This window comes from Cajanus cajan, chromosome 11 (genome assembly GCF_000230855.2).
Source record: "Cajanus cajan strain Asha chromosome 11, NIPB_CcT2T_4, whole genome shotgun sequence".
Taxonomy (NCBI): Eukaryota; Viridiplantae; Streptophyta; class Magnoliopsida; order Fabales; family Fabaceae; genus Cajanus; species Cajanus cajan.
In genome coordinates, this window is record NC_138527.1 from 46,192,607 (window position 1) to 46,211,031 (window position 18,425).

General features: G+C 29.9%; 1 protein-coding gene across 3 annotated transcripts; it reads left to right on the forward strand.

Moving 5' to 3' along the window:
- The first annotated feature begins 3,546 nt into the window (after positions 1-3,546).
- On the forward strand, positions 3,547-14,041 carry LOC109790365 (histone deacetylase 19). Of its 3 annotated transcripts, XM_020349501.3 has the most exons (8): positions 3,556-3,707; positions 4,355-4,422; positions 5,105-5,640; positions 11,079-11,519; positions 12,034-12,264; positions 12,875-12,945; positions 13,017-13,074; positions 13,679-14,041. In XM_020349501.3, the coding sequence occupies exons 3-8, from the start codon at positions 5,113-5,115 to the stop codon at positions 13,769-13,771; spliced, it is 1,422 nt and encodes a 473-aa protein (XP_020205090.1). In that variant the 5' UTR covers positions 3,556-3,707; positions 4,355-4,422; positions 5,105-5,112; the 3' UTR covers positions 13,772-14,041. The 3 variants fall into 3 exon arrangements, with proteins under 3 accessions (XP_020205088.1, XP_020205091.1, XP_020205090.1); XM_020349499.3 differs by lacking the exon at positions 4,355-4,422 and having other exon boundaries at positions 3,547-3,707; XM_020349502.3 differs by lacking the exons at positions 4,355-4,422; positions 13,017-13,074 and having other exon boundaries at positions 3,547-3,707.
- The last annotated feature ends 4,384 nt before the right edge of the window (positions 14,042-18,425 follow it).

An 18,425-nucleotide genomic window follows, 5' to 3' on the forward strand; every position in this document is an offset into this window, starting at 1 on the left:
GTTTTTCTCAAATATTCTTAACGGTGACGCTGGTCTGTTCTTTAATTTGCTTAGTTGGCCGATTCGATCCACCTAGGTACTATGCTCTGATTTGTTCTCATTCCCCTCTCTCTTAATTGATTGTAAATTTGTAATATGTTTTCTATTTGAATTGATAATCATTTTTCTGCTGATAAAAGTCAATTATTTCACTATAATTTATCCTAGAGTATCAAAATAATTGATTGTTATAAGTGACAATAATTAAATTGACAACAATAATCGATTGTCTTATGCGCATATTCCATTGATCCAAAGTTTTCAAAAAAACATGCGACGTTTGCATGTATAAGGACAAAATTGTATTTTTATTTCCAACATAATTTCCATCCAAAGCAAATAAATTTAATATGATAAATGATACATATATAACAAAAACATTATATATATATATATATATATATATATATATATGAACAGGGATCCATTTACTCCGCAAGTAAGTATATCTAGACTTATTCCTGAAGTAAACAAATCTCTTTATATATATATATATAAGGAGGGTTCAAACGACATTGATATAATTTTTATCAAGTATCGTATTGTTTAATAACTTTATATTAATTATGAATTTTGTAAATCTAACTGTTGAATTATAATTTTATATCACTTTATCCATTGATTTGAATTAATGAAATGTAGTATCAAATGATTTTCAAATTTTTTAAAATTTTGCAAACTTGATATATGCATTAAAAACTTTAAATTCAACGATTAGATCATTGAAATTTTATGTAACATGAATTATTCAATGGAATAAGTTTAGATAAACCTGCTCCTAGAGTAAACGGATTTCTCTCTTTTATATATATATATATGAGAAGGGTTAAAACGACATCGATGTAATTTTTATTAAGTATTATACCATTTAATAATTTTATATTAAATATGAATTTTGTAAATCTAATTGTTAAATTATAACTTTATATCATTTTATATGTTTATATCAAAATTTGTTTAAATTGAATAACAACTTAAAGGTAATCAAAATATTTCATATTTAACCTCAAACGTGTGGTTCAGCGGTAGGGGTTGATCCACGCTTAAACAAAAAAAAAGTATTTCATATTTTATTATATTTTGAAATGTATATATTACGTCAATTTTATTTTATAAGAAGAAAATATCAAATTATTTTAGATTAATATAAAATTTTGAATAAATTTTTAATCATGCGGTTAAATTTATAAAATTCACATTTAATATAAAATTATTAAATAGTATAATACTTAGTAAAAAATTACACCTCGTTTAAACCTTCTTACACACACACACACACACACATATATATATATATATATATATATATATATATATATATTATCTCCATCATATTATTTATTATATGAAGAAGATAAATAAATGTAATTATATCGTGCAAAATGTTACAACTATATCACTAATCTTTTAATATTATTTATTTTAAATTTTTTCTTTTATTTTTTTAAAACTAAATAACCAAAAAATTTCACCATATTTTTTTAATCTATTTTCTCTTGTTTTTATCGTTAATCAAAGTGTTAATTTTTCTTCTTCTTTATTCCTTTTTTATTTTATTTTTAAAAAGTTTAGTGAGAGAGAATGTGTACCTCTTTTTCCTAATATATATATATATATATAGAGATTTAAATAAAATAAAATATTAAATAAATATTAACTTAGAACTACTATAACATAAATATTTTATTTTATGGAATTTTTTTGACATTTTTTTTCTATCGGTTTTTATTATTTAATTACTGCAAAATTAACTGCTCGGTTTCATATTTTATTTACATTTTGATAGGAAGAAGTGAAACGAAGGAGAAATTGAGAAGAGAAAGTAGAAATAAAGTGGAGATTAAAACGAGGATGGTTGGTCAAGGTAAAATATTGAAAAGAGAAAGAAAAAGTGTTGATCCATTTTTATTTTTATTTTTTATGTTGATATACAAATAAATAATACACAGATGAAATCTTCAATTTTGCTTTTCACAAATAACCGTTTTTAAAAATGAACTGCCTATGATAAATAAAAAAAAAAAAAAAAAACTCCCTTCAAGCCATTGTGTGTTTCTTAAATATTCGTGTTTGAATTAGAAATTTAAATAGAAAAATAATTTTTTTCGAAGAATTTCAATTTTTTTAAAATTAAATATTTTGTTTAAATGAAAAATTTATAAAAAAAAATTAAAATTAAAATATTTGTAAATTCTTTGAAATAATAAAATTTCAAATTCTTCAAAAAAAAAAAGAATTTAAAATTTTTTTCTTCTTATTTTATTTATATATTTTATCTTATCTCTTATCTTTTTATATTTTTAATTATTAAATATTTAAAAATATTTTAAAAATTATTAAATATTATCTAATATTAATTTTTTAAAATCATTAAATACTTAAAAATTGATTAATATTTATTTTTATAAAATTTAATTTAAAAATCTTAATATATAAATATATTTTTAAAATTAATTTTATCATGAAAAATTAAATTATCATATCTAAATTAACAAGTACTTTACCAAAAAAAATTTAAAATTTGAATCGATTTATTTTAAAAAAATATTATAAAAATAATAAAATTAAAATAAAAATAATTTAAATATCAAAAATTTCAAATTCTTTTAAATTCGTAAAAATTTTTATCCAAGCACACCAACGATAACATTAGCGTATTTTGTTTTAATTTTTTTTTTGTAAAATTTTTTATCAAAGCACACCAATTTGTTCTCATTTTCTTTTATTCTTGATTGTGATATGTTTTAATTTGAGTTGATAATCATTTTTCTGTCAACAAAATTCAATTATTTCACTCCAGTTTCTCCTACAGAATCAAACTAATGGATTGTCAACAAATGACAATCAATTGAATGGACAACACGATCAATTGTATTGTGCGCATATATGATTGTTTTTGGTGATTTTTAAAACATTACGCAATGTGTATTACATTTTTTTTTAATTCTATGTGTGAATGTATTACATGTTATATACAAGGGTAAAATCGTATTCTTATTTTTAATCTATTTTCTCTCATCCTCTTCTATCCAAATTAAAAAAAAATTAATATTATTTGTTTTCAATTTAATTTTCCAAAAAAAATTCATCATTTTTCCTGTCTATTTTTCTATTGTTTCCGTGCACTCTATTTTTTTTTTCCTATTGCCGTTAAACAGGGTGTTAACTTTTTATTTTCTTTATTTCTTTTCCTCTTTTAATTTATTTAAAAAAATTTATAACTATTATAAAAGGAATATAGAAGATATAATCGCTTTTTTGTCTCTATTTTTTAATGGATCATTATACCCCAGATAAAAGAGATATAAGAGATGTAACCATTTTTTGATTTCTATTTTTTAATAAACCATTATACTCTCATATATAAAAAAAATCTTAAATTTTTTTTAAATAATTATACACAATTTTTTAATATTTTATTAATGAATAACTATTAGAAATTTCTCTACCCTTGTATATACAGAGGGAGAGAGCCATTACCTTTTTCGGCTTTTATATATACATAGGAGACTCCAAATTTACCCCAGTTCAAATCCTCTCCTCAATAGTCCACTGCACTCTGACAGCAGCGTATATAAATTGAATATCACATCCAGAGGCGGAGACTCGAGCTGCTCGAACTTCTGAATTTCTGAACTCACCCATTCGTTTGCGCTGCTAGAACGAAAGTGAGATTTCTCTCTATCAACTCTCTCCTTGTCTTGGATTTTTCTCCGATCTACATTTCTCTTTGTTTTTCTTCCGAGAGAATATGCGCTATGGACATCCATAGTTGCTTTATTATTTATTTTTTCTTTCTGGTTACCAAGTCATTGTATTTGAAACTAGTTTCTCTCTATCAACTCTCTCCTTGTCGATGTTTCTTTTCTGTTTTTGCTTTCTATTTGCAGCTTAGTTTCTTGTTGAATGGCATATAGCCTTTTTCAGATCTTATTTTCTCTTCGTCTTAGATATCCGGAGGCTGAGGAGTGAAAACTAAATCATCTGCTCCTTTTTTTTTTTTTTTTTCCTCATCTTACACATTCTGTTTGACTACATTATTAAATTATTGCAAAGGTTATTGCTTCCCCCCCCCCCCCTTTATTTTAATCAACTAAATACCCACTGAATAATTTACGTTCGCGGGATTTAATGCCAATTTACCTATGGAATTTTGTTCATTATTGATTGCGCCATTAAACATCTCAGGGAAACATCTTTACATTTGATGCACGTTGAACTAATAGAATATCTCTCCAGTTCACATGGTAAAGAAAAATTGCTTGCAAACGCAACTTTCGTCGCTTTGATGCACTTTTTTAAATTTCTATTTCAGGAATTTGCATATCTATGTCAAGGGAATTCAAAAAGCTAAAAGGAAAAAAATTTTATTCCAAATAAAAAGTTACGTGATTTTCCATGTTCCATTGTTCTAGCGTTCTTTCTTTGATGATATTTGGAATGTATGCTTCCACTGATCTTTCATGTCTATTTTATTTTATTTTTTTACTTATTTTATTTATTTATATTTTTTTTAGTTTTTAGCTCACAATAGAGGTCTGAACTCTGAAGCATGTTTTTGGAATTTCTTAGTGAGAATATACTGTGGCAGTTCAATTTTCATTAAGATACAACAATGACGTACATATTTTGAAACTTCTCCAATTTAAGTTATCATTTAAACTTGACAACCAAACATGATGGGCTAATCTGCCTACCCAGTGTTTATTATTTTGGTCTATAAACATGGTGCACATAGTATCACAAAGCTGAAAATCAATGACTAATTTTGAATTAAGGTCTGAGGGTGCTAGATGAAACCTCAATTTATAATAATAAAGGCTAGTTAATTTGTATTTATTTCTGCTAGAGTTAAGCAGTCAAGAGAATAACTTGTTGGTCACTTCGGTTATAGATCAGTGACGAACCTTGCAATTTCGTATGTTCTTACATTGTTAAATTCTCAACGTTCGTGCTTAAGAATTATCGCATGTTGCTTGTTTGAACTATTATTATTATTATTATTATTATTATTATTATTATTATTATTGATTAACATTATTTGTTATTTTTTGGTAATTTATAGATTGGGTAATGGAAAGTGGAGGGAACTCCCTTCCATCAGGGTCAGATGGTGTGAAGAGAAAGGTTTCATATTTCTATGATCCAGAGGTTGGAAACTATTATTATGGGCAGGGTCACCCTATGAAACCACATAGGATTCGAATGACACATGCTCTTTTAGCCCACTATGGATTGCTTCAACACATGCAGGTCCTGAAGCCTACTGCTGCTAAAGACAGGGACCTCTGCAAGTTCCATGCTGATGATTACGTGGCCTTTTTGAGAGGCATCACCCCTGAAACACAGCAAGATCAATTGAGACAGCTAAAGAGGTTTAATGTTGGTGAAGACTGCCCTGTATTTGATGGACTTTACTCTTTCTGCCAGACATATGCAGGAGGTTCTGTTGGTGGTGCTCTAAAATTGAACCATGGAGTATGCGATATTGCAGTAAATTGGGCTGGTGGTCTACATCATGCGAAGAAGTGTGAGGCTTCTGGGTTTTGCTACGTTAATGACATTGTGCTGGCTATTTTGGAACTTCTCAAAATACACGAGGTTTCCCAAATTTAATTTCCCACACGATCTTATTGATTATGGCTGTTATCATTTTAATTTAGATTTTGTCCTAATGGTTTAAGGGTTTTGGTGAATTAATTCCTTCAGCAAGCTTAGTAGATATTAGATAATAAACTAATAGCTCCTTTTTTTTTTCTTCTTGAATTGTAAAATCCAGCTATTTTCTACTCTTAAATTAGGGTGTGTTGCATGCTTGTGCTGTGGTGTTCTTAGAAACATAGAGGATTTTAACCTAATTATTGAGTTTTAGAAAATGAGAGAAAAGAAAAAATATTATTGATGAAAAGTGAAAAGTAATTACAATCTGTGAGGGTTCGACTATATATAGCTACACAAAATAAAAGAAAAACAAGACTATTTTGTTACAAGGACAACTGTCATGAAAGTGACAAGTCCAACACATCTACAACAGAAAGAACTATATTGTTACAAAGACAACTGCCACGAAAGTGTCAGCTCAACACAATTACATTAGAAAGAAAAAATTATTGCTAAAAATACATAGAATACTACTCCAATACTCCCTCGCAAGCTCAGGAGGGTAAGAACTAAGAGAGTTGGCCACTTTGAGCTTGGATCTGTGAAAAAGGAATCGAGTAGGAGAGAGAGCTTTGGTCAAAATATCAACATACTAATCAGAGGCAGTAACATAGAAAACTTGTAAATGTCTGTTGATAATCTTTTCTCGAACAAAGAAAAGATCAAGCTCCATATGTTTTGTTCGAGTATGCAAAACCAGATTAAGAGCAAGAGCCAATGAGCTCATATTATCACAATAGATAGTAGGAGTTATATGAGAGACATGCAATTCTAATAGAAGAGATTGAATCCAAGAGATTTTGGTTGCTGCAAGGGCTAAACTTCTATATTTTGCTTCAGTGCTTTACTTGGTTACTATAGTATGTTTCTTAGACCACTAGGAAACAAGATTTGGTCCAAGAAAAACAACAGCACTAGAGGTGGATCTTCTGTCATCAGGGTTTAAGGCCCAATCAGCATCACAATAGGCCTTAAAAGGATGCGAAATAGTGATACTAGCAGGCTATAAATGAAGTCCCCAAGAGATGGTACCTTTAAGATACCTGAGAATTCTTTTAACGGTTGTCTAGTGAACCTCTAAAAGTTAGGACATATGTTGGCAAACTTTGTTAACAAATAAGCTAGTTTCTGGTCTAGTGATAGATGCATATTGAAGAGCACCCACAACAGATCTATATTGAGTAGCATCAAGAAGATAATTAGATCCTTCTTTAGAGAGTTTGCAGCCACCAACCATAGGAGAAGATATAGGTTTTGCAGTTTCCATGCTGGTCTTTGATAAAAGATCCTGAATTTACTTGCTTTGTGTTAGAAGTAAAGATCCATCAGACTGGGCTTTTACTTTTATTCCCAAAAAATAGTCAAGATTGCCAAGATCCTTGAGAGAGAAAACTGAATTGAGTTGAGTTGTGAGAGACTTAAGTAAAGTAGTCATTGCCAGTGATAATTATATCATTAACATAGACAAGAATATAGATCATTGTAGTATTGTTGGTGTAAACAAAGAGTGAATGATCACATTTACATGGTTTAAATTGAAGTTGTTGCAGAGTAGATTTCAGTTTATCAAATCATGCTCTAGGGGCTTGTTTTAGGTCATAAATAGCCTTATGAAGTTTACAGACCAAAGTTTTGTCTAAAACTTCAAAACCAGGTGGTTGAGTCATGTAGGCATCTTCCTCAATTAGCCCATTAAGGAACACATTATTTACATCAAGTTGTTTGATAGACCAACCTTGTGTAAGAGCAAGAGTTAAAACAATACGAATAGTCAATGGTCATTGGTTTTATAATAGGAGAAAATGTCTCTGTATAATCAAAACCAAATTGCTGATGAAATCCTTTAGCCACAAGTCTGGCCTTATATTTGTTGATAGAGCCATCAGGATTTTCCTTGACCTTCAACACCCATTTGCAACCTATAGGGGTACAGGTAAGGAATTCAAAGACCAAGTATTGTTACTTATGAGAGCATCATATCCAATCTTCATAGCTGCAAGCTAGGTGGGATTGGTCAAGGCCTATTTTGTGGATTTAGGTTCCATGAGTGAGAAGTAAAGTGGGATGAAGGTGGGTTTTTACAATTGTAGACTTGGCATGTGTTTGCAAAGGGTGAACATTGTAAGGAGGAGATTAAGAATGTGTACAGATATAGAGGAAGATGTAAGTTGAGATTTTGTAATGAGAGAAGGGGATCCAGGAGTTGAGGAGTTAGTGACTTGAGAGGACAAAGAGAGTAAAATGTTAGAGACTGTAAAAGGGATAAAGATTGAGGTTGGTTGGTTAGATTTATGACTAGGATTGGGAAATAAATCTGGGTAGGGAAACTTTAGTTCATTGAAAATAACATCCTTAGAGATGTAAATCCTTCCATCTGGAGCAAGACATTTATACCCTTTAAGTGAGGTAGAGTATCCCAAAAAGACTTTCTTGATAACGAAAACAAGAGCAACCAAAGACTTTGAGGAAGAGATAGTCTGGTACCACCAAAGAGTTTATAGTAAGGAATTTCAAAATTAAGTGAAGAAGTGGGAAGTCTGTTTATGAGATACACATTGGTTGTGAAAGCATGATCCCAAAAGGTAAGAGAAAGAAGAGCTTGTGCAAGAAGAGTAAGTCCAAGGTCAACAATATGTCTATGCTTTCGTTCAACAATTCCATTTTGGTGATGAGTGTGTAGACATATTATACGATGTTGAATCCCATGCTGATTTAGATAACTTTTATAGGAAAATGAAATTGTTTTTCGATCATCAAGTGAAACTGTTTGAAAACGCTAAGAGCTTCTAATTTATTTTTAAGTAGATAATTCTAGGTGAATTGGGTATAAGCATCCACAAAGGTGATAGTAATTATAACCACATGTAGAGGTAAAGGGTGCAGGTCCCCACAAGTCACTGTATATTAATTCAAAAGGATTATTATAGACAACTTTAGACATGGGTGAGGGAAGTCTGTGAGCTTTTCCAATACAACATGGTGTACAAAAGTCAAAGGTACTTTTATTAATAGGTGGGATATTACATCGTTGAAAAACAAGATGTTGTACATCAATACTTGGATGTCCTAATCTAGAATGCCAACTAGAAAAAGGTACTAAAGCGCTAGAAGCTATATTGGCCATAACATTATTTACATTCAACATTTTAAAGCTACTAGAATTATGGACATGAGGATAGGCAATAGTTGAGGAAGGTTAGAACAACAAAAATTTGTAGAGACCATCGGGACCTACAATGCCTCTAAGGAGAAATTCATTAGTATCCAATGATTTCACCAAACAAAAATATGGATGAAACTCAAAGAATACAAAATTATCTTTGGAAAATTGGCTTACACTAAATAGATTTTTAGTGATTTGAGGAACATATAACAAATTATTGAGAACAAGAGGAATTGTGGGATTAATAAGAGAAAAGAATTTTGTAACACTAAGGAAGGAATATTAAGGCCTTGACCATTCTTTATCATAATCTGATATGGTCCTTCAAAAAGAGGCACTTGAGTCGGGATACCACTGTGTCTGTTGAACAGATCCACTATGTCATGATGTTGGCTTGGTCCATGTCATAGATGGAGGTCGAAGTTGTTCCATAGGAGGAGCATAACCAAAACTCATTGGAGAATGGAGATTGAAATGCATATGGAGGCCACTTAGGCATGTGCCATGGAGTCATAGTATAGTTATTGGAAGCAGAAGTATCAAGAGGAACAATAGGAATGTAATGTCATTTAAATCTGTGCTAACAGGTAGATGCATCATGTCCATATTTGTGACATACTTGACATTGAACATTCGAGCGTACTCGACCAAAACAACCACCGCGGCCACCAAATCATCCACCTTGATATGAGAAATTTCCTCGATCAACAGAGAAATCAGAATTAGGTTGAGAATTGTTTTCAACAATATTAGCTTGAGGTGAATTCGTGAATAAAGGAACAACTGTAGAATTCGATTCAGTCAGTAAGATTAATAGAGGCCAGAGTCTTCTTCTTGAATTTCTCAAGGAGAGATTCATGTGCAAGAAGAAAAGTCTCCACATCATCAATGGAGAGAGGATAAAAAATTTGCTATTGATTAAAGAAACAGTAGATTCATACTCCTTAGTGAGCCTTTAAGTATGATATCAAGTTCTTTCAGAGAAACTGCATCACCAATGGCAGTAAGAGCATCAACGAGAGTTTGAATTAGAAGAAGAAACTCAAAAATAGTATCGTTCTCTAGAGTAATGCTGTGTAATTCAGTTCACAATTGACGAGCGCGTGCATTTGTATGAGAGTGAAAATAGTTATGTATCTCATCCCACAATTGCCAAGAAGACTTGCATCCAATCACTCGCGGTAGCATCTCACACCATATTGAAGACCGGAGCCATGAAAGTAGAAGTTGATCTTGTTGTTCCCATGCACGATACGGATCAGAGACTTTGCATGCATTGTGATCTTCAATCATGAGGTATGTTTGTGGAATCTGTGGATTTACTAGAAAATGCTAAAGGTGATAACCTTTAATCACTGGTTAGACTTGCTGAATCCAGAGAAGATAATTCTTCGAGTCTAATTTCTTGAAAATAGAATGAGAAAAGTTATCGTCACTGCGTTTTACAGCGGATACAAAGAACGAGGCTCCGCATTGAATGGCAGAGGAGGAGGAGAATCAGAAACCATGGTTCTTACTAATCGAACCTTGTCTAGATAACATATTAAGTTTCAGAGAATGAGAGAGAAAAGAAAAAGTATTATTGATGAAAAGTGAAAAGTAATTACAATTTGTGAGGGTCCATATAGCTACACTGAGTAAAAGAAAAACAAGACTATTTTATTACAAGGACAGCTTTCATGAAAGGGACTTGTTCAACACATCTACAATGGAAAGAACTACTCCGTTACAAAGACAGCTATCATGAAAGTGACAGCTCAACACAATTACATCTTTAAGAAAAATTTACAACTAAAGATACATAGTAGAATAACTCTAATACTAATTAGTAATTGTTTAGGATGTTTTCTTTCCATATTGCTTATTTCAACAAACTTATTAGTATTTTACTTCTTTTTAACAAGATCTGAGTTCAGAGAACTTATCCTACTTCTATGTCAACATTTGATGACTATTTGCTTTTCCTGTCCCTGAGGATGATTCTTGAGCTAGATTTTCCCTTCTGTTTTTGAAGGGGATTTAATGTGCATTTTGCTTTTACTTTAGAGGCAGACATTATTGCATTAATGTAGCTGGTTACGTTCGAACTTGTTTATGATGTGGGTTTTGGGAGACATTGCCTTCTAGAATTTTATTAACCTTAAATGTTTTATATTAAATATTTTATCTTAAGTGCTCTTTCATTGTAATCTGCATTCTCTTTATCACTGTGCAGCGTGTTCTATATGTGGACATTGATATCCACCATGGTGATGGTGTAGAGGAGGCCTTTTACACCACTGATAGGGTCATGACTGTTTCATTTCATAAGTTTGGGGATTACTTTCCTGGAACAGGTGATATTCGTGATATTGGATATGGTAAAGGGAAATATTATTCACTAAATGTTCCCTTGGATGATGGAATTGATGATGAGAGCTATCAGTCCTTGTTTAAGCCAATAATGGGAAAGGTTATGGAGATTTTTAGGCCTGGTGCCGTTGTATTACAATGTGGTGCCGACTCTTTATCTGGGGACAGATTAGGTTGTTTCAATCTTTCCATAAAAGGTCATGCTGAGTGTGTCAAATATATGAGATCTTTTAATGTTCCCCTTCTATTGCTTGGGGGAGGTGGCTATACAATAAGAAATGTGGCACGTTGTTGGTGTTACGAGGTATTGTGTTGTGTGGTCCTTCATATATTTTTCCTTGTTGAATTATCTTATTGTTGTCTTTGTCTCCCTTCAAAAGGTGAATATTGATGCCTGATAAGTAAGTGCTTAGTAATAATTTTAGAGTATGGGATACAATGGACATGAATACAGGCACTAAATTATCAATGAAAATATCACAATAGTTCATGCATACACTTTTGCTGGTGTGAGAAATGCCCTGCGGTCTCCACAACTCACAAACAGCGGTGACCATTTAGTTGTATAGCATTATTAAAATGAAGTTACTGAAAACATCTAAAACAGCAATTAAATTTAAAATGGAGGTATTTCCTTCGTATGTTTTTTTTGGCTTTTAGCAGTCTTATTGAAACATAATATATGAAATCTGTACGTGCACCATTGAGTGTTTATGTAATCTATATACCTGATATTTGTGCCAAGTGAAAATATTATATTTTCTTAAGCAGAAAGTGTTCTCTGAATAACAATTTAATTTCTATTGGTTGTTGATCAGACTGGCGTTGCTCTTGGGATTGAACTAGATGATAAGATGCCTCAACATGAGTATTATGAATATTTTGGTCCTGACTATACTCTTCATGTTGCTCCAAGTAACATGGAAAACAAGAACTCCCGACATTTATTGGATGAAATAAGAGCAAAACTTCTCGATAATTTATCTAGGCTTCAACATGCACCAAGTGTTCCATTCCAGGAGCGACCACCTGATGCTGAGCTTCAAGAGGTTGCTTTTGCATTTATTGAAAAATACAATGCAACTTTTTTAACGCTTCTTGTTAGGTCATATCTTAATTATTTGTTGAAGTAGTTGCCAACTTTCCTCGTAGATGTGTTGAAAAGCACTTGAATATCCTTTGAAATGGAAATATCATGGTGTAAACTTGCTACTTTGTTCAGGAAATAAATATTTTCTCTCAATGATGATCTTGAAAGAGCAAAATCTAAAATCATTCCATTTTTTAGATTAATGTCATCCTAGTGGAGTTACTATATTTAACTTTGTTTAATAGCCAAACTGTCAAGGTTGCAATTGAAATGGAAAAAAAACTGCAGATTTTTTATGTTAGAGGCAGCTTGACAAAATGCAGTTAGAAACTTGGCCGCACTATAAACGCTTTAGAAGTGCAATTATCACGTATCACGTTGAAATCTGTCTAGAGCATTGTATATTATAAAAGTTAAAAAAAAAATTCTGTTCATGAACATGTAAGAGCATCCAAATGATTATTATATTTTTACTTTCATAGTTAGATTTTATTTTCTTATTTACCATTATTGAATGAGCTCGGTGGTTGAGTAAATACTGAGAATTACTTGCTACTTTTCATATATAGAGAGATGAAGTTCAAGATAATAGAGATGAAAGATGGGACCCTGATTCTGACAAGGAGGTTGATGATGATAGGTATATTCTCCTGCTTCTGCAGCCCATCTTGACAGTTTCTTTTGAGGTTATTAACAGATCTGATTTTACAGCAATCCTGTTCGCAGAAGGGTGAAAAGTGAATGTGTTGAAGCTGAGCATAAAGATGCAGTATGTCCCGACCTGTTTTCTTTACCTTAACAACAATAAAATTGTTCCAAATAATCATCCAAATATTATTGAAATCATATGAACTATTAGTATCAGATAAGTAACGAGTACAATATAGTGAAATTTAATGAAAATTATATTTCATATCAGTTCTTTGTTGATGACTTGTCAGTTGTCACTGAGGTTTAAGAATTTTCAGCCATGAAAAGGATTTGTCCAACACCGAATTGAGTTCTTTTTAAAGATGCAACTATCTATTATTATTGCTTAACAAATCAAAATATATGTTTTCAAGATAAAGTGTATCCTTTATTTATTTATTTTCCTATTGATTGGGTGAGACACTTCTTATGGCCAAAGGATGTGCTTGTCCGGTGATTTGTCCAGTTTCACAATTTTAAGATGAATTAATTCCTTTAAGGTTGACAAATTAGGAGCATATTTTAAATTTCCGGAAAGTTATCATGAACATCTAGACTGTGTAAGATATTTATTACGCCTTTCTAGGAGATTTGTATGCTCCAAGGTTGAATGTTTTGTTCTTTATAAACTAAAGTTTCTTTGATAAGATCACTCAGATGGTGTTAAAATTGCATCTCTTCAGGCGTCAGGGGTGGACTCAATGGCGGTGGATGAACCAGCCATCAAAGAAGAGCAGGATAATTTAAAAGAGCTTTCTGATCACAGGTCAATATGAGGCAATAATAAACATTGGTCAACCTTCTCCCTGTCTAGTGTATGTTGACCTGTAAATTATAGTTTCCTCTTACCGCAGTCTGGCATTCATTCATCTGACGTTTGTAGTGTTTCAAAATTTTGCTTTATCTGGAAACTGAAGTGATATATAGTGCAAGCTTCCCTTGGCTTTTGATGTTATTATTACTGCAAGATAAAGCTTTGTTGCCACTAACATTTGTAATTTTACTTTTACTGTATATTTTACTACGGCAGGAGCCTTTTCAAAACATATCGTAAAGGGTGCAGCTAATTATCTTGTGTTTCCTACGAAAATGTTGAAACAAACATATTCCTTCATACCTAAAAAGAAAACATGCCGAATACAAGAGTGAAGTCACGTCATTTAAATAGGCACGGATTAGGCCTCCTTGGCACCAAGTCTCATGGCACACAATTGGTGCCCAAAATTTGAATTCAAATGCAATTTTGAATTCAAATTTTCAGTCTCCATGTGCATGTCTGTGAATCATTGTCCCTAGGTGCATTTAAATTACATTTAGCAAGCATTTGAAGGGGATTTGGCCGTGCACATGTTCAGCCACCCTTAGCTTAAAACATGTGACTCAAATGGTTCCTAAATGAAACTTAGGTTTAGCATCACTTATCTATTTAGTAATCCTTGAATTCCTACTCTAAAGGCCTAAATATAATGGTCAACTAAATACAAACAATAGGAAATAATAAAAGAAGAAAAATGAGCCCAATATTGAGTACCAAAATACTCAAGGCCCATTAAGCCCAAAAACAGGCCCACTAAGCCTAAGGCCTAAATGAAATTAGATTTAGCATCACTTACCTATTTTAGTAATCTTTCAAATTCCTACCCTAAAGGCCTAAATACAATAGCTAACCAAATACAAACAATAGGAAATAATAAAAGAAGTAAAATGAGTCCAATATTGGGTACTAAAATACCCAAGACCCATTAAGCTCGAAAACAAACCCACTAAGCCTAAGGCCTAAAAACCTTTATCTAAATGGTCCAAAATACAAGATCAAAATGTATTTTTCCTACACTACACAATGAAGACAATGAATATAATAAAAGGGTGGTCACTGTAAGGCCCATGTGAAGATTATCCTAGGCCCACCAAATTCTGAAGCAGTCAAATCTTCATGCAATCTCCTAACCATAGCTCTAGTAGTTGGACCCTTGGTTCATACTCTTCCATCAAAAATATATCTAAGTAAATTGACTCTTAGAGTAAGTGAATTATTCCTCTCTATATATACTCTATGTTTGAACATATAAATTGTATTTAAAATTTGTATAAATAGATAGTTTTAAACATATAAGTCATATTTTTTATTTATGATAAATAATTTATATTGTAGCACAATTTTTTTTATTGATAATTTATTTTAAAATATTAATAATTAATTTATAAATAATTATTATAAATAAAAATTAAATTAGATAAGAAGTTTAAATAATTCCTACAAATATTCATGTTAAAGAAAATTTTCTAAAACACTTTAATACAAAATAATGATTCATATTTAACATATAACAACTAATTTATATATATATAAAGTCTCATTCTTTTTCCTATCTAAACTTTTTTCCTTTTTTTTTTCTTGATCTTATATATGAGTTTGTTCAATACAACAATGTGTATTTTTAAGCAACAGCATAAAAATGTCAAATTATGAATAAATGTTATCGATATATTTTTGTAACTTTTTATTAAATGTTAGATAAAGTTTATGTTATTAAAAACTTTTAGTAGTAATATTTTCATATATTAATGACTATTTTAAAAATGTTACTAAAGTGGTATTTTTATAACATTTCAATAATATTGTTAAGTACTTGTAAAGTTTATAAAATGATAATTAGCTTTGACATAAATATGGTTATCATTCATATTTTATATTTCTATAAGTCTTTTAAGGTTGATGACATTTTAAGTTAGTCTTCACTAAATCTAAATTAAATATTAAATTTAATTTATTTTAAATTTTACTTTTTTGATTATATATATCTTTTATGTATCATTCTTTTATTCGATAAAATACTTTAATTTTTAAAAACAATTAGAAATACAATATTAAAATAAAAAAATATTATTCTGCCTATAATAATATTTTCCGAAAAAATTACAATAACTTATTAATTTAATCTATAATAATATTTTATTAAACTTAAATAGGCAAATATTATTAAAAAAGAGAGAGTATTAGGCTGATAGCTAATAGTTTGCTGAATATTGTGATATCAGCCTATTATCTTGGGACAATCCGTGATTGAGCGAGAATCATGTATATAATATTCTGTGAGTTAAATTTAGTAGTAAATACTGCACACTTAAACTTGATATGGGTTGATTGTTCATTATATTTAATTATGTTGCAATATAATGACACAATTTTCTATTTGTTGAGTAATGCAATCAAATGATATTCAACATAGGTTGATTGTTCATCATATATGCGGTTAGTTTCTCACGGTGCTTATTGTTTGAAGTAAAATAAGCTTTATAACGAGATTTAGATAAAGTGAGGTTCTATTAGTTTATTAAGTGTACGAAACTAAATTAATAATCATATTTGAAGAAAAGATTGACTTGAAAAAGGAAAAGTCATATACAATAAAACACATTACATTTATAATACAAGTATTAGAAAGTCATAAGATTACCATTTGAAAATGATAATATATATATTAGTGCCTCTTTATTATCATAAATACTAGTGATCTGAACCAATCCAACTTTTAAAATTTTATTTTAGAGACCCGAACCAACCCAACTTGTTATCTCCCTTACAACTTAAGGTAAAATCTGAAATTCATCTATCACTTCATTGATATATACATTAACCACAACTCATTACGTGACTTACATGTTTCTACAATCACACTAACACCCTAGCTATCTTTGACGAGACAATTATCACCAATCATTAGGAAAAACATAAAAGATTGAAGTATTAATTTATAGTGCAGACATAATTTGAATTACGTATTACATTCTCATTTTCATTACACCACATAGCCACTTGATTTTTGTCGCCTATTGCTATAGGATCTATTGATATATATATATATATATATATAAGACATAAATATAACTAGTGATTATGATTGAAGCTAAATAATATTAAGAGTATGTTTAAATATAAGTTTATTTATAATTTTTTTAAGAGTTTCTTTATAAAAATAAATATATATTTTTAAATAAAAAAATTCTTTAAAATATTTATAATTTGAATCCAAATGGACTTTAAAAATCATACTATTCTTAAGTAGACATTTTTTAAGAAGACTTTTCTACCCAGCGGATCAGTTATTGTTATACTACCAATTGCCATATTATTCTGCCTACCTAATTCTTTAATAAAGATTTTTTTTTTCTATCCACCATAATAAACACTTCAAACTACGTACTTTAAAGTTTAAACAATTGTTTTAGGATCTGTTGTTATACTAGCCACAAAATAATTTTAAATCCTACACTTTTATTTATATTATATTAATCCAACAGTTTTAAAAATAAAACTATGTAATGCTTTAATAGTCAAATGACCATTGACCAACCAGTACATGTCATTTTGGTCAGTAATAAAGCAACATCAGTGCATGACATTTTGGTAAGTTATATACAATATTACAATGTAACAGATAGTGAATTTTTTTACTTTAATAATACTTTTTAAAAAAAAAAATTCCTGACATAAACCTCCCATCTAAATATTTACTGACTTAAACCTCTTTAACGTAAAAATTATTTTATTAATTACATAAATTTGTATATAAAATAATTTATAATTATAAAAATTAATAATGTTAATAATTTATACTTTTACAAAGTAATAAATTTAATAATTTATAATTTTAATAAGTTACAAATTTAATAAGTATAACTTTAATAAGTTATACTTCTAATAATTTTTAATTTTAATAAGATATAATATTAATAATTTATAATTTTAATAAGATATAATATTAATGATTTATAATTTTAATAATTTATAATTTTAATAATTTTAAATTATTAAAACAGTTGTTTTAGGATCTATTGTTATACTAGCCACACAATAATTTTAAATCCTACACTTTTATTTATATTACATTAATCCAACAGTTTTAAAAATAAAACTATGTAATGCTTTAGTAGTCAAGTGACCATTGACCAACCAGTACATGTCATTTTGGTGAGTAATAAAGCAACCTCAGTGCATGACATTTTGGTGAGTTATATACAATATTACAATGTAACAGATAGCAGACAAGTGGTGCACAAACAAAGCACATTTCAGTAACACGAGAATTCAGTGAGTAAAAAACATTACGGTGAATAAAAGAATAAGAGATTTCTGTAACTCAGTTATATCAAACAGAACTAACCTTGGAGGCAAGATATTTCAGCAGAGCACCCACGACCACGATACAAGAAGAGACCAATGACCTTCAATGCCTCTCATGAAACCTCAATCCAGTGAAGACAATAAAAAATTCAATTACAACAACCATAATAAATGAAGTCTTAAGAAGTAAAATTCTGATCACCTGTGCCGTAATCTCCTATTCAGCAAGCAAAGTAATGCCCTAGTAAATGCAAAGGAAAAAGAATGACCAACTACCCATCAGCAACGATATTATAGTAACAAAC

Excerpts from the sequence above, each read along its gene's own strand:
- LOC109790365 (XM_020349499.3), top strand. The coding sequence starts at position 5,113 with ATGGAAAGTGGAGGGAACTCCCTTCCATCAGGGTCAGATGGTGTGAAG. Across the intron at positions 12,946-13,016 it reads AAGGAGGTTGATGATGATAG|CAATCCTGTTCGCAGAAGGG; the intron begins GTATATTCTCCT and ends CTGATTTTACAG. Across the intron at positions 13,075-13,678 it reads AAGCTGAGCATAAAGATGCA|GCGTCAGGGGTGGACTCAAT; the intron begins GTATGTCCCGAC and ends GCATCTCTTCAG.